This window comes from Pipistrellus kuhlii, unplaced genomic scaffold (assembly GCF_014108245.1).
Source record: "Pipistrellus kuhlii isolate mPipKuh1 unplaced genomic scaffold, mPipKuh1.p scaffold_m20_p_7, whole genome shotgun sequence".
Taxonomy (NCBI): domain Eukaryota; kingdom Metazoa; phylum Chordata; class Mammalia; order Chiroptera; family Vespertilionidae; genus Pipistrellus; species Pipistrellus kuhlii.
Genome location: NW_023425573.1, coordinates 34,313,743 through 34,333,955, shown reverse-complemented (window position 1 = coordinate 34,333,955; position 20,213 = coordinate 34,313,743). Strand labels below are relative to the sequence as shown.

Below are 20,213 nucleotides of genomic sequence, written 5' to 3'. Positions count from 1 at the left end.
TAACTCTGATGAAATTTTAAGTTTTAAACAATGGTTGAATTTAACAAACTACTTATTTTCTAGAATGGTCAAGTATGAGTATTTTGGACTGACAACAATGTTTAATAGAGAGTTCAGGAGTTTGTTTGAATTTCCATTCTATCACTAATGAGCTTTTTGATGTTGGAGAAATTACATAAGACTCAAAACCTCAGTTTCTTTTCTGTAAAATGAGCTAATCTTAGGGCTCTTAGAACTAAGAGGGAGCATTCATGGAAAGTACCCAAATACTACCTAATACTACCATGAACACCTCTGTTTAGTTTTTCACGTATTTAAGAAGAATATTTTCTGGATACTCAACCATGGTCTTAATTTACTCATATGACCAAAGAATCATAAAGGTTGAAGTTGGAAAGCCCTTTAGATATTCATGGCTCGAACCCGGAATATCTCCGGTTTTACAGTCAAGAGGCCTGGGAGCTTAAAGAATTTTCCTTAGACTCCAGCTGGTTCTTCCTAAAACTGCCACATAACATATTCTAAAAATCAAACTAAAGTGTATACTAAAAGTTATTCTATAGATTAAGGCCAAATGAATTAAGGATGACTATTGAGGTAACTGCTATTGGGATTCAAAGTGCTAAAAATGCTTACCATAAGTATCGATGCATGTAACGGGGCCCACAACCTCGGATGGATTGCTGACGGAACCAACAGCATTTCTAGCAAAGACACGGAATTCATACTGCGAATTCTGAGTCAAGCCAGAGACAGTGAACTGAGTCTCAATGACATTGGTGAAGCTGGCTTTGGTCCACCTGCCATCTGGAAGATCTCGTCTTTCAACGATATAGCCTGTAATCTTGCTTCCTCCATCGAAAGCTGGTGGTTTCCATGAAAGGTTGACAGAATTCTTTGAAATATCAGTGATACGGACATTTCTTGGTGGTTCTGTGGTAACAAGAGAAAGCAGATCAGCAGTAAGCACTATGCCAACATTATTTGGCTTCGCAGAAACAAGACTTGCATTTTTAGTTATCAGAAGCATCTTTCTTGACAAATACATACCACAGGCATCTATGGCGAGGACTGGCTCAGATGGGTGGCTGGGTTTTCCAATACCAGCAGCGTTTTCTGCATACACTCTGAATTCATAAATAAGTCCAGCGCTGATTGTTGTGACTTTGAAGTGAGTTGTACGAATGACCATTTTGTTGACTTTTTGCCATAAAATACTGTTTCTGTCTTTCATTTCCAGGTGATAGCCTATAACTGCATTGCCTCCATTGGACACTGGTTCATGCCAGCCCACAGTGATGCTTTCTCGAGTAACATTATTGATCCATGGTGTAGATGGCGGTCCAGGTGTTGCTACAAAAGAGATAAATGCTGTAAGTTAACACAAACATTTAAAACATGTATGTAAGTGAAAACCGGGGCTCTTTGCCAAAGTTGAGAACTTACTGTATGGTAGTTTGACAACCACACAAGCCGAATCTATGTGATCACTGATTCCAAAGCGGTTTTCTGCCTTGATGCGGAATTGGTATTCTTCTCCTTTGGTCAGTTTCATGACTTTAATCATGGTTCTTGCAACTGTGGCAGACACTTCAGTCCATACTGCCGTACTTGTCTCTCTCTTGAGTACAATGTAATTGGTAACATTACTTCCACCATCGTACTTGGGTGGCTCCCATTTGAGAGTCACACTTTCTTCAGTTACATCACTAATTGCAATAGGGCCAGTTGGGGGACCAGGCCTGTCCAGCACAATGATGTTAATAAAAGCTTTGGTTGTTCCGCTGGAGTTGGCTGCTGTGATCTCATATCTTCCGGCATCAGCAGCAACGCTTTCTTTCAGATTAATGGTTAGGTTCTCAGCAGTAACTTCAGTATTAAATCTCATGGTAGCTTTCAGGGGTACACCATCTCTTGATAAGGTCACTTTGGGCAGTGGTTTTCCAGAAATTGGAATGTCAACTTTAAGGTTTGAACCAGCTCTAACATATACAGTCTGACTTGGGAAATTCTTCATGTCAATTTCAGGTGGTTCTAAAAAAGAAGAGTATGGCAGATGAAGATGAAAACAAATTTCTAAAGATGAACTCAGATCAATGCACATAATTTCAAATTTTTCTTCTACATAATATTAGACATACCTAGTTGCTCCTTAACAAGAACAGGAAGAAGAAGCTCTCTTGGATCACTCAGACCAGCTTGGTTTTCAGCAAACACCCGGAAAAAGTATTCAGAGTTTTCCCTCAGACTAGAAACAACATGACGAGTTGTCTTTACCACGGCACATTTCACCCAGTTTTTCTGTCCTTTTTCTAGTGCTTCAACAAGATAGTGTACAATTCTGCTTCCACCATCGTGTTCTGGCTTCAACCAGGCTAGGGAAACACTATCTTTGGATACACTTGTTACTCCAAGTTTTTCAGGTGGGCTTGGTTTTTCTAAGAAAGCAAAATATCAAAGGAAAGGGAAGATTATTATAACATTTTAATCCATGCATATTCTTTCTGCATTGTCAAGAGAAAAAATTTTAAATGAAGGCCATATATCTACTCTGATTAGAGCCTTTCTTACTTTTTATAGGACCAGTTTGGCTTCTGAGCTTTTGCCATTCATTACATGTCATAGCATTAAAATTCAAATTAAGTGTCAAGTGACCAGATTAAAGCTAAAATCTATCATAGGTTTATCATGGGTATAACATTGAAAAAATATGATGATCAATCTTGTAAGAAACTTCATCATGTAATTCTTGCACACCTATGCTAATATACCTAGTCCAATTCAATTGTACTTAAATTTAACATACATTATTCAGTTCTAGCTATATTACTTTCTACTTATATTTTTATCAAAAATTTTCTCTATTAGAGATTCCATTTTGTATGAATTGTTTGAGGTGTGAACCAAATGCATTTAAGATTAAACAGTAATTAGAATGATTCACACTATTCCAGGAAAATTAATATGAATTTACAGGTTTTCTTTGTTCTTAAAACATACCTGTTATTTTTACTCCTTCCTGTGTTTCAGCTGGTGCACCAATGCCAAACTCATTTTCTCCAAAGACTCTGAAGTAGTAGATCGCCCCTTCTTGTAGGTTGGTAACTTTGTAGGAGAGGCGGTTACAATTGTTGGTTACAGAGACCCACGCTTTCTTACTGGCCTCACGTTTTTCTATGTGGTAATTCTTCACTGGTGCTCCACCATCATTTTCAGGCACATCCCAGGATACCACAGCAGACTCTTTGGTGACATCATGTACAGAAATATTGGCTGGAGGACCAGGAGAATCTAAAACTCTGACAACTAAGGTCAGTGAAGCAGCATTCAAATGATTCTGAATTGTTAATGTGTATTTTCCAGAATCATTTCGATTAGCATTTTCAATAGTAAGTGAGGTACGAGAGTCTGTGGAATCAATATAAGCTCGAAGGCGGAGGTCAGTATCTGGTTTACTCCATGAGACATTGGGTATTGGTCTTCCTCGGAAAGGCACAGTCATGGTGAATGAGGAACCAGCCTTGACAATCAAGGTCTTCTTCATTTCACTGTCAAGATCAAATACAGGTTCTTCTTCTCTTTCTTTTGCTATCTGGGGATCAGAACTATCACTGGGATCACTAGCACCCATCTTATTGACAGATCTTACTCTGAAAATATATTCAGCTCCGGTTGTTAGTCCATTTATTGTATATTCTGTGCCTCTTAAGCTCTGAATGGCAACTGTCCAGTCAGTTTCATCGGATGTTTTGTATTCTACAGTGTATCCAGTTATTGGGGACCCACCATCAAATAAAGGCTTAACCCAGCTAATAGTTATATTTGTCTTGCCAAAGTCTACAACTTTCGGTTTGGATGGAGGAGATGGTAAGAACACTGGATCTTCTGCCCGAATTAAGGGAGAGGGTTCACTTGGAAGGCTTAGGCCAGCAGCGTTTTCTGCAAAAACCCTATACTCATATTCACATCCTTCCCGGAGTCCTGTGGATTTCACTCTCAAATCATAAACTGGTTTTTTGTTTACACGCACCCATCGTAGACCATTTTTCTCTCGCCTTTCAATGATATATCCAGAGATCTCACTCCCTCCATCACTCTCAGGTCTCGACCAGCAAAGTGTCATGAACTCTTTGGTCACAGAGGTAATTTCCAAAGATGTGGGAGGACTTGGAACTGTAAATGGGTCTAGTGCCTTTACAGCCACACTCTCCAGGGGCTCACCAACACCATATTTATTAACACCTGTTACTCTAAAGATGTATTCATTGCCTTTGAGTAATTTGGTGATTTTACAGGATGTTGTCTTTAACTCTCCTTCACATATTGTCCATGCAAGGCGGCTTGTTTCACGTTTTTCAACAATGTAATGGTCGATACTTGCACCGCCATCTTCTTGGGGCGGTCCCCAGGAAAGAGAGCATTTCTCAGAGGTGAGGCCATTTATCTCAATCGGTCCTGCTGGTGGGCCAGGCTTATCAAGGACCTTGCAATTAACTGCCATAGACCGAGTTCCTGCAACATTCTTCAGTGTTAGTACATACTGCCCAGTGTCTCGTCTGACACAGTCTTTCACTGTTAATGCAGTATGAAAGTCCGTTGAGACAATCTCTGTTCTTGCCCTTTCTTCAATTTCTACACCATCCTTGGTCCAGGAAACTACTGGCAGAGGTCGCCCTGCAATGTCAGCATTTATCTTAAGGACTTCTCCAGCTTTGACGACAATAACATCTCGGAACTTGACATCCATCATAATTCTTGGAGCCTCAACATCGTCTTTAACTGTAATAGGTCCAGTGGATTCAGAGGGTTCACTAACTGAGTCAGCAGCATTCCTTGCAAAAACCCGGAATTCATAACGCTGATCTTCAGTAAGTTCAGTCACTTCAAAGTATGTCTCTTGTACGTTAGTAAAATTGCACTTCAGCCACCGGCCATCTGGGAGTTCTCTACGTTCAATAATGTATCCTGTGATCTTAGCTCCACCATCGTAACGTGGTTTAGACCATTTAAGTGACACTGATTTTCTTGTGATATTTGTGACTTCAGGTTGTCCAGGAGGGTCGCAGGGATCTCGTGCAGGGACTGGTTCACAAGCTTTACTGCATTTGCCAATTCCAGCAATATTTACAGCATATACACGGTACTCATACATCAGTCCTTCATCAAGGCCGGAGACTTTCATTTGAGTGTTGGGGATGAGAATTTTATTTGCTTTTGACCAAAGAATGCTGCTTCTTTCTTTATATTCAAGGTGATATCCAATTACTTGACTTCCTCCATCATTAACTGGTACTTGCCAGCTGACCAACATGGTAGATTTTGTGGCATGCACAACTTTAGGTGTACCAGGAGGCCCTGGGGGACTGAATGGATACTCTGCAACAACAGCTGGAGATTCACTGTAGGAACTCTTTCCATAGCGGTTTTCTGCACAGACACGGAACTGATACTCACTCCCTGTAGTCAGACGCACTATTTTAATGGATGTTCTTGCAACTGCTTGTGAAACTACTTGCCATGTTGTGGAAGTAGTTTCTCTCTTTTCAACAATATAATTGCTAATTTGGCAGCCACCATCATACTCTGGAGGATTCCAAGAAATAGTTATATTGTCACAGCTAACCTCATCAATCTGTATAGGTCCTGGAGGTCCTGGTTTGTCAAGGACAATTACTGTAATAGGAACTGTTATGGAGCCAGCACTGTTTGAGACACATAATTCATAAGTTCCAACATCTTCCCTTGAAGCTTCCTTAATAGACAGTGATGTTACAGTCTTTGAAGAAGTGACGTTGACTCTGGTTGTCTCCTTAAGAATCTGGCCATCTTTTTTCCAGCTTATTGTAGCTTGAGGTCTTCCTTTGAATGGAATATCAATCTTAAGCTGGTCTCTAGCCTTTACATGGAAAGTATTGAAAGGAAGGTCAACTGAAGGCTCTATTTCAATATCCCTTGCAATTACTGGCACTCCGAGTTGTCTTGGATCACTTCTTCCTTTTTCATTAACTGCAGCTACCCTGAAGACATACTCTTCTCCTGTAGTTAGGCCAGATACAGTTGCTTCTAGAGTCTTAACTTGTGTGCAAGTGCTCCATTTCTCACTCCCTTTAGTCTGCATTTCAACTACATAACCAGTAATTTTGCTGCCACCATCACTTTCTGGTTTTTCCCACTTAATTGTAGCTGTGTTACGAGTCACATCAACAAGAGTTACTCTTCCAGGTGGGAGGGGTGGTTCAGAAGCTTTGATGGGCTCAGTTGTTTCAGCTGGCAAACCAATCCCATATTCATTGGACGCCAAGACTCGGAAGTAGTAAGAACATCCTTCTTGTAGATTTTCAATTTTAAAAGTGTTCTTAGTGCAATTGTTTGTCACGGTGGCATAGGCTTTCCTTGTAGCTTCTCGTTTTTCAACGATGTAGTTTGTAATCTTAGCTCCTCCATCAATAAGTGGTGGTTCCCAAGACAATGTCACCGAGTCTTTCTTCACTTCTCTTACAGTCAAATTCTCCGGGGCACTTGGCGAGTCAAGAACTCTGACATTAACAAAAGCTGTTTTGGAGCCACTGTTATTTTCCAGTGTCAGATTATACCGGCCACTGTCAAATCTGGTAACATTATCAATGACCAACATTGTGTATGAGCTGGTCACCTCAATCTGGGCCCTCTCAGTGAGAATGGCATCAGCCTTTTCCCATTTAACTTCAGGTTCCGGTCGACCTTTGATAGTAACAAATAAGCGTAAAGTAGTACTTGCGCGGAGAATGACCACCTTTCTGAGGTCAGCATCAAGTTCTATTTCTGGTGGCTCTAGCCGATCTTTAGCAGCGACCGAACCAGGGATAGTTGCTGGTTCACCTACACCTTCAGAATTGATGGCACAAATACGGAAATTATATTCAGTGTTTTCTTTAAGCTCAGTCACTGTGAACTGCCTTCCTTGTAATCCTGTTGGTGGAGTGCAAGTTGTCCATTCATCAGCAGTGGCTTCTTTGACTTCAATAACATAGCCCTTGACAGGTGCACCACCATCGTAAATTGGCTTATTCCATGCCAGGGAGACAGAGGACCTGGAAGTGTCTGTCACTTTTGGGTTACTTGGTGGACCGGGTGGGTACAAAGCATCACATGCACGGTAGAAAACAGATGGCTCACTAGGTTCGCCCACACCAGCTGCGTTTTCAGCTGCAACTCTGAATTCATAGGAATGACCTTCGGTGAGGCCAGTTACCCTCATTCGGAGGTCTGTCAGTGTTTTCTTGTTACACTTGATCCATCGGATGCCTTCCTTATCTCGTTTTTCAAGAATATAACCCTCAATTTCAGCACCTCCGTCATCCACTGGGCGGGTCCATGTTACCACCATAGAATCTTTGGTGATTGCTGAGACTTCAGGTGGTGAAGGAGGACCAGGTGGTTTATAAGGATTGCAGGCTATGACAGGCTCAGATTCCAAGGGCTCGCCAACGCCATACTTATTAACAGCCATGACACGGAAAATATACTCATTACCGGGAAGAAGTTTAGTGACTTTGTAGTTAAGCGCCTGTACCTCAGTTGAAACCTGGGTCCAGGAAAGCCTGCTTGTCTCTCTCTTTTCAATGATGTAATGTGAAATATTAGCACCACCATCTTGTAAAGGTGGATTCCATGCCAGGTAACATTTTTCAGCAGTAACCCCAGAAACTTTGAGAGGCCCTTCGGGAGGCCCTGGCCTGTCCAGTACCTTTACAGTGATTGGTATAGACTTTGTACCGCCTACATTGCTCAGTTTCAGAATGTATTGTCCTCCATCAGTACGGATACAGTCTTTGACAACGAGAGTTGTTCTCTGAATAGTAGATTTGATTTCCATCCTCGCAGCTGTTTCTTCAATCTCTTTTCCATCTTTTAACCAAACAACATCAGGTATAGGTTTGCCGCGGATATCAGCTTCAAGGACAAAGGTCTCTCCTGCGTGAACAATGATGACATCTCTATATTTTGGATCCAGTGAGGCGTTTGGTGCATCAATTTCATCTCTTGCAGTAATGGCACCCGTGCTTTCAGATGGCTCACTGAAGTTACCAGCTGCATTTCTTGCAATTACTCTAAATTCATATCTTTGGTCTTCTACAAGTCCACTCACTGTAAATTCAGTTTCTAATACGTTGGTAAAGCTGGCTTTCATCCAACGGCCATCAGGTAGGTCTTTCTTTTCCACAACGTAACCTGTTATTTTGCTACCACCATCATAGGCAGGTTTCTTCCATGTTAGTGTGACACTGTTTCTTGTGATAACAATGGCTTCTGGGCGACCAGGTGGGTCACATGGATCACGAGCAACAAAACATTCGGACACTTTGCTAGGCTTACCGATGCCAACAATATTTTCAGCAGAAACTCTGAACTCATACTCAAGGCCTTCATCAAGCCCCGTTGTTTTGAATTTGGTATCTTGAATGGGACTCTTATTTAATTTGATCCATAAAATGCTGTTCTTTTCTTTCTGTTCAAGATGATAGCCAATAACTTTGCTACCTCCATCGTTAACTGGCTCATGCCACTGAACAACCATTTGATCTTTTGAGATTGATGTCACAAAAGGAGTTCCAGGTGGTCCAGGAACTTTAAATGGATATTGTACAACAACTGGTTTAGAATCCAGAGAGGTACTTTTTCCATACCTGTTTTCAGCAAAAATTCTAAACTGGTATTCCGAGCCTGTTTTCAGTTTGCTTACTTTAATTGTTGTTCTTGCAACTGTTGCTGATACCATCTGCCAAGTGGTAGTGGTTGTATCACGCTTTTCTACAATGTAGTTGCTTATTTGGCAGCCACCAGTATAGGCTGGAGGTTCCCAAGAGATGACCACAAAATCTGCACTAACTTCATCAAACCGAACTGGTCCAACTGGAGGTCCAGGCTTTTCCAAAACAATAACGCTGAGATTTTCTGTTGCCTCACCTGCACTATTTGTTGCTGTTATGGTGTATTTTCCAAAGTCATCTTTGTTACTTTCTTTAATGTGCAAAATAGTGGAAGTAGCTGTTTCCTCAATATTTACTCTTGTTGTCTGTTTAAGAGTGTCACCATCTTTGATCCAAGAAATTTTAGGTTTTGGTCGGCCAATAACTGGAATTTCGATTTTAAGATCTTCTCCAGCTTGGACAGTATATGTGTTAAATGGCAACTTAAGACTAGGTTGTATAGTTAAGTCCTTGGCTATGACTGGAACACCAAGCACTCTTGGATCACTTTTTCCCTTCTCATTGTAAGCCTTGACACGGAACTGATACTCTTGTCCAGAACTCAAACCAGTAACAACTGCATTACAGACTTTGGATTCAGCCACAACACTCCATTTTTCAGTTCCCTTGGGCTGCATTTCAACAACATACCCCAGGATTCTGCTACCACCATCATGTTCAGGTTTCTCCCACATAAGTGATGCACTGGTTTGAGACACATCAGTGAGTGTAACCTTTCCTGGTGGGGAAGGAGGTTCAGCAGCTTTCACAGCATCAACAGTTTCTACTGGAACACCAACTCCAAATTCATTTTCAGCCATAACTCTAAAGTAATAAATGGATCCTTCTGTAAGGTTCTCAACTTTAAAGTTTGTTTTGTTGCATTTATTGCTCACATTAGCATAAGCTTTTCTGGTTGACTCACGTTTGTCAATAACATAGTTCTTGATCTTTGAACCTCCATCAATGATGGGTGGTTCCCACACCAGGATGACAGAGTCTTTTTTCACTTCTTTGACTGTCAAATTCTGTGGTGGTCCTGGGGTATCCAGAACTTTCACAGTCACAAAAGCAGATTTAGATCCACTGCTGTTTTCCAGCTTGAGAATATATTTCCCAGCATCATTTCTATCACAGTTATCTATTGATAGATGGGTATAGTTTTCTCCCTTTTCAATTTGAACCCTATCTGTGAATTCACCTTCCTCTCGAGACCAAGTGATCTCAGGTGTTGGACGACCTTTGAATGGGATGTGAATTCTGGCAGATCCACCAGCTCTCACAACAATCCCTTTCCTTAATTCAGAATCAAGGTCAAGTTCAGGTGCTTCAAGTTTATCTTCTGGTTTCACAGTACCAGGAACTGATGTAGCCTCACCTAAGCCAATTTTATTGAGGGCACAGACTCGTATTTTATACTCTTGGTGTTCAATGAGTTTTGAAATTTCAAATCGAGTGGCTTTCAGGCCAGTTGGTGGAGTAACTATTTGCCATTCCTCTTCGTCTGCTTTACAGATTTCCACCACATATCCCAGGATCTCACTGCCACCGTCATAGATGGGTTTACCCCAGGCAACTGTAATTGAATTTTTAGTGGTGTCTACAGCGTGTACATTGGTGGGTGGGCCAGGTTTAAACACAGGATCACAAGCCTTATAATAAACTGTCGCTGGACTTGGTTCTCCAACTCCAGCAGCATTTTCTGCAGAGACTCGGAATTCATACTCATGATCTTCTGTTAATCCTGTCACTCTTAGACGCAAATCTGTAATGCGGCGTTTATTACATTTTATCCACCTGATGCCACTTCTGTCTCTTTTCTCTACAATGTAACCTATAATCTCACTTCCACCATCACTATCTGGACGGTTCCAACAGACAGTCATGGAGTCCTTGGCAATGTTCGTGACTTCCAGGCTTTTTGGTGGTCCAGGGAGCACAAATGGATTTTTCATTAGTACTGGTGCAGATTCCAAAGGCTCTCCAACACCATATTTGTTGACAGCCATTATACGGAAAATATATTCATTTCCTTCTAAGAGTTTGGTTACTTTCAAAGAGTTGGTCACAACTTGGGAACCAACCACAGTCCAGGCAAGCCGACTGGTTTCTCTCTTTTCAACAACATAGTGAGAAATGTCACTGCCACCATCTTGCAGTGGTGGAGACCATGTTAAAGTGCATTTTTCAGCAGTGACTCCAGTAACCTGAACTGGTCCTTCTGGAGGTCCCGGTCTATCTAACACTTTCACGTTTACCGGGAATGACTTAGAACCTGCAACATTAGAGGCTCTTAAAATATACTGTCCACCATCAATTCTAATGGCATCCTTTATAATAAGTAAAGCCTTGAAATCTGTGTTTTTTATTTCACATCTAGCAGATTCTTCAACTTCTTTATCTCCCCTTAACCACTCAATGGTAGGCAGTGGCTTTCCATGGACATCAGCCTCAAGTCTGAATGTTTCTCCAGCATTCACCACAATTGTGTCTCTGAATTTCGGGTCCATTGAAATTCGTGGGAGTTCAACCTCATCCTTGGCAGTTATCGGTCCGGTACTGTCAGAAGGTTTACTTACTGTACCAGCTGCATTCTTTGCAATGACTCTGAACTCATATCTTTGATCTTCAGTAAGACCTGACACGGTAAATTGAGTTTCAATGACATTTGTGAAACTAGCTTTCATCCAACGACCCTCGGGCAAATCACGTTTTTCTACAATGTAACCTGTAATCATACTTCCACCATCATATACGGGTTTGGTCCATTGTAAAGTGATCTCATTTCTTTTAACAATGATTGCTTCCGGGGTTCCTGGTGGGTCACAGGGATCTCTGGCTATGTAGCATTCAGAATTCTTGCTTGCTTTGCCTACACCAACAATATTTTCAGCATAAACTCTGAATTCATATTCAATGCCTTCTTCAAGATTGACTGCTTTAAACTGGGTGTCATGAATAATAGTTTTGTTGACTTTTGTCCACAAAATACTATTTCTTTCCTTTCTTTCAAGGTGGTAACCTATAACTGGGCTTCCGCCATTATTGATTGGTTCATGCCACTGTACAACCATGGAATCTTTGGAAATGGCTGTGACAAATGGTGTGCCTGGAGGGCCAGGTTCTTTGTAGGGATATTGAGCTACAATTGGACTAGAGTCCAAAGCAAAGCTTTGTCCATATCTGTTCTCAGCAAATATTCTGAATTGGTATTCCGTACCGGTTTTCAGTTTGGTTACTTTGAGTGTGGTTCTGGCAACAGTAGCAGAAACAACTTCCCATACTGTGGTGGTTGTATCTCTTTTCTGAACGATGTAGTTGGTTATTTGGCAACCCCCGGTATATAATGGAGGCTCCCAAGATAATGTAATACTTTCAGCACTGACGTCATCAAATTTAACAGGTCCCTTTGGAGGATCAGGTTTATCTAGAGTTATAATTTCAATGGATGCTGTTTTCTGACCAACAATATTAGCAACTGTGATTCCATACTGTCCACCATCATCCTTATGAGCTTCTTTAATACTGATTACAGTGAGGTCAAGTGAATCTGTAACATTGATTCTTGTAGTCTGCTTCAGTGGAGCACCGTCTTTAGTCCATGAAATGGTTGGCTTAGGACGCCCAGAAATTGGCACTTCTATTTTCAAATCGTGTCCAACCTGTACACTATAATTATTGAATGCAGGTCTTACATCTGGCTCAATGACCAGATCTTTGGCAACTATTGGAACTGCAAGGGACCTAGGATCACTTCTCCCCTTTTCATTTACAGCAACAACTCTAAAAAGATATTCTTCTCCCTGAGTTAGGTTGGTAATTACTGCTTCAAGGGACTTGACTCGTGCACACTCTGACCATTTCTCACTGTGTTTCGCTTGCATTTCCACAATATACTGAATTATTTTACTGCCACCATCATGTTCAGGCTTTGTCCAACTCAAGGAGACACTGTTTCTGGTGACATCATCCACAGTTATTTTTCCTGGAGGTTGTGGGACTTCTGCAACCTTAATTGGATCAGCAGTGCGGGCAGGAAGGCCAATACCATACTCATTCTCAGCTGTGACTCTAAAGTAATAACTGCAACCTTCTTGGAGCTGATCGATTTTCCAAGAATTCTTATGGCAATTTGTTACAACTGCAGCATACGATTTCCTCGTGGCTTCGCGTTTCTCAACAATGTAATTTTTTATTTTGGAGCCACCATCCAGCAAAGGAGGCTCCCATGTAATTGATACTGAGTCTTTTGTGATTTCTGTGACTTTTAGGTTAACAGGTGGACTTGGTGTGTCTAGGACTCTCACAGTAACAAAGGCAGACTTTGTTCCACTGCTGTTTTCTAAGGTGAGTGTATATTTCCCACTATCATATCGGTTGACATTGTCAAGAACCAGGGAGGTGAAACTGCTAGTGACATCAATTATAGCTGCATCTCGGATTTCACCGTCCATTTTCCCCCATTTCACTTCCGGTGTAGGACGACCTTTAATAGGAACAAATAGCCTTAAGGAGCCACCTGCCCTTATATTTATAATTTTCCTTAGTTCTAGGTCAAGATCAATGTCTGGTGCTTCCAATTTTTCTTCCACTAGAACAGGTCCAGGGACATCAGCGTGTTCTCCAACACCAGCTTTATTAACAGCACAGATGCGGAAGTTGTACTCATGCTTTTCCAACAGCTTCTCAACTTCTAAGTTTGTTCTATTGATTCCAGTTGGGGGAGTGCACATTGTCCATTCACCAACACTCACATCACATTGTTCAACGATGTATCCTTGAATTTCACAGCCACCATCATATATGGGTTTGCTCCAAGAAAGGAAGACAGAAGACCTGGTAATATCTGTGACTTTTGGATTGTTTGGGGGTCCCGGTTTGTAAATGGGATCACATGCCTTCTGGTAAGCGGAAGGTGGGCTTGGTTCACTAAGTCCAGCAGCATTCTCAGCTGACACTCTGAATTCATAACTATGATTTTCTATGAGTCCAGTTACCCTCAAGCGCAATTCCCCAATCAAACGTTTGTGGCATCTTGTCCATCGAATGCCCTCTTTATCTCGCTTTTCAAGAACATATCCAAGAATTTCACTGCCACCATCAGAAGCTGGCCTTTCCCATACAACAATCATAGAGTCCTTGGTCACTGCCGTGATTTCTGGAGCCTTTGGTGCATCTGGTACTACAAATGGATTCTTGGCAATTACTGGCTCAGATTCAAGAGGTTCGCCAACACCATATTTGTTCACAGCCATTATACGAAACATATATTCATTGCCTTCAAGAAGCTTAGTCACCTTGCAGCTGAGAGTTTGCACGTTGGCATCAACCACAGTCCAAACTAAGCGGCTGGTTTCTCTCCTTTCCACAATATAATTGATGATATCACTTCCACCATCCTGTAGTGGGGGTTTCCAAGCCAATGTGCATTTTTCTGCTGTAACTCCTGTTATAACAACAGGTCCTTCAGGTGGCCCTGGTTTATCAAGAACTTTGACATTTACAGTAACTGATCTCTCGCCTGCAACATTTTTGGCCGTCAGTATGTAATTTCCACTGTCAACACGTACTGCATCCTTTACACTGAGACTGGTGGCAAAGTCAGTGCTCTTTATTTCTAATCGGTTTGTATTTGATAGCTCCTGATCACCTTTTATCCATTGAATAGTTGGTATTGGTTTGCCACGAACATCTGCATCAATCTTGAAGAATTCACCAGCATGGACCACAATTGTTTCTTTGAATTTGGGATCCATACTTATTCGTGGTGGATCTACCTCATCTCTTGCTGTTATTGCTCCTGTGCTTTCTGATGGCTCACTCAACACACCTGCAGCATTTCGAGCTATAACCCGGAACTCATATCTATGATCTTCAACTAGGCCAGTTACTTCAAATTGAGTGTCAATGACATTTGTAAAACTAGCTTTCATCCAACGGCCTTCTGGTAGTTCTTTCTTCTCAACAATATAACCAGTGATCTTGCTTCCGCCATCATAGGTGGGTTTTTTCCACTGAAGAGTCACAGAATTCCGTGTGACAATTATTGCCTCTGGCCGCCCTGGTGGATCACATGGGTCACGAGCTACGTAGCATTCTGACACTTTGCTTGGCTTGCCAATGCCCACAATGTTCTCTGCAGAGACTCTAAATTCATATTCAATGCCTTCCTCAAGGCCAGTTGTTTTAAACTTGGTTTGAGGAATAGGCGTTTTATTCAACTTAACCCAGAGGATGCTATTTCTTTCCTTGCGTTCTAGATGATAGCCAATGACTTTGCTACCTCCATCATTGACTGGCTCATTCCATCGAACTTCCATGCTGTCCTTGGAGGAGAGCGTTACAAATGGTGTGCCAGGAGGACCAGGAACTTTGAATGGATACTGGGCTACAATAGGCTCTGAATTGAGGTAGGTGCTCTTTCCATATCTGTTTTCAGCAGCAATCCTAAACTGATATTCACATCCAGTCTTTAATCTGCAAGCTTTTATTGTTGTCCTTGCAACAGTAGCTGACACAATTTGCCAGGTGGTTGTGGAAGTGTCCCGTTTTTCTACGATATAATTATTGATAGAACTTCCACCATCATATTTAGGTGGGCCCCAGGAAAGAGTAATACTATCAGCCGTCACTTCATCTATTTTAACTGGTCCTGTTGGAGGCCCTGGTTTGTCAAGAACAACAATATTAAGAATTTCAGTGGCTTCACCAGCTGAGTTCGTCAGTTTAACTGTGTAATGTCCAACATCTTCTCGGCAGGCTTCCTTTATTGTCAATAATGAATTATTTTCTGTGCTCTCTGCATTTACTCTAGTTGTCTGCTTCAGTGGCACCTCATCTTTAAGCCAGGTTACAGCCGGTGGAGGACGTCCAATGAATGGAACATCAACTTTTAGGTCTTCACCTGCCAGTACTGAAAAAGTATTGAAGAGGAGTTTGAAGGCTGGTGGAATGACAAGATCTTTGGCAATTACTGGCACACTCAGTTGTCTAGGATCACTGATGCCCTTTTCATTCTGAGCTGAAACACGGAAAGAGTATTCTTCACCCTGAATTAATCCAGTTATAGTGGCTTCAGTGACTTTGACTGTGGCACACGTGACCCATTTGTCACTGCCTTTGCTCTGCATCTCTACAATATAGCCTAGAATTCGGCTGCCTCCATCATGCTCTGGTTTCTCCCAAGAAAGCGACACGCTGTTTCTTGTGACATCCACCAGAGTTATTTTTCCTGGAGGAAGAGGTCTTTCTGATGCTTTCACAGATTCTGCAGTTTCAGCAGGCAGCCCGATGCCATATTCATTTTCAGCAAGAACCCTGAAATAGTAACTACAACCTTCTTGAAGCTGGTCTACCTTCCAGGAAGTCTTGTGGCAATTTATTGCAACAGTTGAATATGCTTTTCTTGTTGATTCCCGCTTTTCAACAATGTAGTTCTTTATTTTCGAACCCCCATCAAGGAGAGGAGGCTCCCATGTCAACGTGACAGATGTCTTAGTGACCTCCTTTACCTTAAGATCCTGTGGAGGGCCTGGTGTATCCAGTACTCTAACATTGACAAATGCAGATTTGCTGCCTGAGCTGTTTTCCAAGGTGAGTATGTATTTGCCACTGTCGAATCTGTTTACGTTTCCAACAACAAGCAGGGTGTAAGAGCTTGTGGAATCAATGCTAGCTTTATCCAGAGATTCTCCATGTTCCCGGCTCCACTTCACCTCAGGCGCGGGCCTGCCTTTGATTGGAACAAAAAGTCTCAGGGTACAACAAGCTCTTATGGTAACAACTTTGCGCAGCTCAGCATCCAGTTCAATCTCTGGAGGCAGCAACCTGTCTTCAGCCTTTGGAGTTCCAGGAACAAGTGCAGGTTCTCCAATCCCTTCAGAGTTCATGGCATAGATTCGGATTTTATACTCCTGATTCTCTACGAGATTGGTGATGGTGTAAGAAGTTGCCTTGAGTCCAGCTGGTGGAGTGACAATCTGCCATTCATCTTCCTCCGGAAGGGCAATCTCCACCATATACCCAGTGATTTCTGAGCCACCATCATAGATGGGTTTATTCCAAGCAATTGAAATGGATGACCTGCTTGAATCTAGAACACGTGGGTTACCTGGTGGGCCAGGTTTAAACACAGCGTCACAAGCCTTATAATATGGACTGGTAGAGCTTGGTGCACTAATTCCAGCAGCATTCTCAGCCATAATCCTGAACTCATATTCATGCCCTTCAGTCAGTCCAGACACTTTAAATCTTAAATCAGTAACAGTTTTTTTGTTGCATTTCACCCAGCGTTGCCCAGCTTTATCACGCCGTTCCACAATATAGTTTATGATTTCACTTCCACCATCAGAATCAGGATGTCCCCAGCAGACAACCATTGAATCTTTAGTGATAGTTGTCACTTCAGGGTTTTTGGGTGGGTCAGGGGGTCCATAAGGATCCACTGCAAGCACAGGTTCTGATTCCAGTGGCTCTCCGACTCCATATTTATTTACTGCCATAACGCGGAAGATGTATTCATTGCCTTTCAAAAGTTTAGTAACCTTTAGTTTTGTTACTTGGACTTCTGCGGCTACATTTGTCCATGCCAGTCTGCTGGTTTCACGTTTCTGAACGACATAATGATCAATTTTGGCACCTCCATCATCCAGTGGAGGCAACCAGGACAATACACATTTTTCTGATGTCACATCGGATACAACTAATGGTCCTTCCGGTGGGCCTGGTCTATCAAGAACTTTGACATTGAAAATATGTTTGGCAAAACCCCCAGGATTAGTTGCTGTGAGGATATAGGCACCACCATCTCTTCTTGATGAGTCCTTGTTTACCAGAATAGTAGAGAAATCTGCAATTTTTATTTCTAATTTCCCTGTGCCTTCCAGCTCCTTTCCATCTTTGGTCCATTCCATTGTTGGAGGAGGGCGACCCGAAACATCAGCTTCCAGCTTGAATGCTTCACCTGCTTTCAGTATAATTGTTTCCTTAAATCTAATATCCACCATGATCCTTGGTGCTTCAATGTCATCCCTGCATGTGATAGCATCTGATGGCTCAGATGGTGGACTAATAGCACCAGCAGCATTTTTGGCAATCACGCGGAATTCATATGCAGCATCTTCTGTTAGGCCACTGACTGTAAATTCATTCTCCAAAATGTTGCTGAAGTTGGCCTTCAGCCACCGTCCATTAGGAAGGTCTCTCTTTTCAACTATATAACTAGTAATTTTAAAGCCTCCAGTATATTCAGGCTTAGCCCACTTAAGTGTCACGGTGTGTCTAGTAATATTAAGAGGAACTGGTTTCCCAGGTGGGTCGATGGGATCCAAAGCAAGCATGGGTTCAGATGGCTTGCTGGGTTTGCTTTTGCCTGCCATGTTTTCTGCAATCACTCGGAACTCATAAGCAATACCGTCTGTAAGTCCAGTTGATTTGAAAATGTTGCCTGGTACTAATGCTTTGCTCACAGTCTGCCAGAGTATACCATTTCGTTCTTTTCTTTCAATGTGGTATCCTAAAATGGGGCTTCCACCATCAGAGAGAGGCTCATGCCAGCTAATTGTCATTGAGTCCTTGGTAACTGCAGTTACCTGAGGGGTGCCAGGAGGCCCAGGAACCTTGAATGGATAATTGGCAACTACTGACGCGGATGTGATGCCTGGTCCAACTCCATATCTGTTTTGAGCTTTTACCCGGAATTGATATTCCACTCCGGTAGTAAGGCGGGTGGCTTTATAGGTAGTGCGTATAACAGTGCTGGCTAATTCAGTCCATGTGGTACTGTCAGTCTGTCGTACTTCTATTACATAGTTGCTTATTGGTACACCTCCATCGTTCTCAGGTGGGTCCCAAGAGAAGGTTACAAAATCAGATGAGACTTCATCGAATTTGATTGGTCCAGTAGGTGGTCCTGGAATATCATGGACTTGAATGGTGATGACATCACCAACCTCTCCTACAATGTTCCTTGCAGTTAATGGATAGGGCCCACTATCACTTCTTACACACTCACTGATATTTAAGATGGTTGACGTTGCTGTATTTTCAACATTAACTCTCTGTGTCTGTTTAAGAATCTGGTCTCCCTTTTTCCATGTCACTGTGGGCTTTGGTCGACCAAGCACTGGGATTTCTACTTTGATGTTGTCACCAGCTCTGGCAATGACTAATTTCTGATAAATGCCACGGAGATCCAATTCTGGGAGCATCGTCTGCTCCTTGACAATGACAGGTCTGCTTTCTCTAGGGGCACTTCGCCCTGCACTGTTCACTGCCATCACTTGGAAGGTATACTCTTCCCCCTCCGTGAGATTCCTTACCACGCACTCTAACCCTTTCACGGTTGTAATGTGGGTCCACTGATCAGAGCCTTTTCTTTGGGCTTCAATCACATAGCCAGTGATCTTACTGCCACCATCATGTTTTGGTTTGGGCCATGCCAGGCTGACCGTGCTCTTGGTTATGTCCATGATGTTCAGACTTTCTGGAGGTAGAGGTGCTTCGGAGGCTTTCACAGGTTCTGTTGTTTCTGTTGGGACACCAATTCCGTATTCATTCTCTGCCATCACTCTGAAGAAGTATTCACATCCTTCGGTCAAGCCGGTGACTTTATATGTGCACTTATGGCACTTAGTGGAGACTGTGGTGTAAGATTTTCGTGTTGCTTCTCGCTTCTCCACAATATAGTTTGTTATACGGGAGCCCCCATCTACCAGAGGGAGGTCCCAGTGCAGGGTGACACTGTCCTTTGTGATGTCAGTAGGCCTAAGGTTAAGGACGGGTCCTGGTGTATCCAAGACTCTGACGTTCACAAAGCCACTTTTCTTCCCAGCAGGATTTTCGATGGTCATCACAAATTTACCAGTGTCATATCTGTTACATTCTGGGATAATCAGAAGCGTGAATGATTCTGTGTTTTCAATGTTTGCTCGGGTGTTAAGGTTGATATCATCTTTGGTCCATGTCACTTCAGGAGCAGGGCGGCCTTTGATTGGCACAAATATTCTAATACTGAGTCCTGCTCTAACAACAAGGGTTCTTCGAAGCTCAGCATCTAGTTCGAAATCAGGAGCCATTTCCCTGTCCACAATTTCTACATCTGGAACCAGTGCTGGCTCCCCAACACCTGCATCATTGATGGCACTGATTCTAAAATTATATTTTTCTTTAGTCTGAAGATCAGGGACAACAAACTGAGTGATTCTGAGGGCAGTTCCTGTGGTATCTTTTATCCAGGCGTCCTCTCCTACTTTTTGATGCTCTACAATATAGCCAGTGATTTCAAGTCCACCATCATAATGAGGCTTGCCCCATGCTAAAGAAGCAGATTTCTTCGTAGTATCTGTGACATGTGCATTTGTAGGTGGTCCTGGAGGATCTGAAAGGAAACCAAGACACAAAAATATATATTAAGAGTTTGACTTAGCTAAATTATATAAAATATTTGCACCCTCAAAGGAGCTGTGTTGAAAAAGGTGAATACTA

At 42.3% G+C, this 20,213-nt stretch overlaps 1 protein-coding gene across 1 annotated transcript in view; it reads right to left on the bottom strand.

Moving 5' to 3' along the window:
* The window catches only part of TTN (titin), a 276,330-nt gene that overhangs the window by 30,986 nt on the left and 225,131 nt on the right, over window positions 1–20,213 (bottom strand). The window contains exons 282-286 of the mRNA XM_045575224.1: window positions 3,001–20,106; window positions 2,142–2,438; window positions 1,447–2,034; window positions 1,051–1,353; window positions 637–933 (exon numbers count right to left, since the gene is read on the bottom strand). Of these exons, the coding sequence (XP_045431180.1) occupies window positions 637–933; window positions 1,051–1,353; window positions 1,447–2,034; window positions 2,142–2,438; window positions 3,001–20,106 (18,591 nt within the window). The remainder of the gene's footprint in view (window positions 1–636; window positions 934–1,050; window positions 1,354–1,446; window positions 2,035–2,141; window positions 2,439–3,000; window positions 20,107–20,213) is intronic.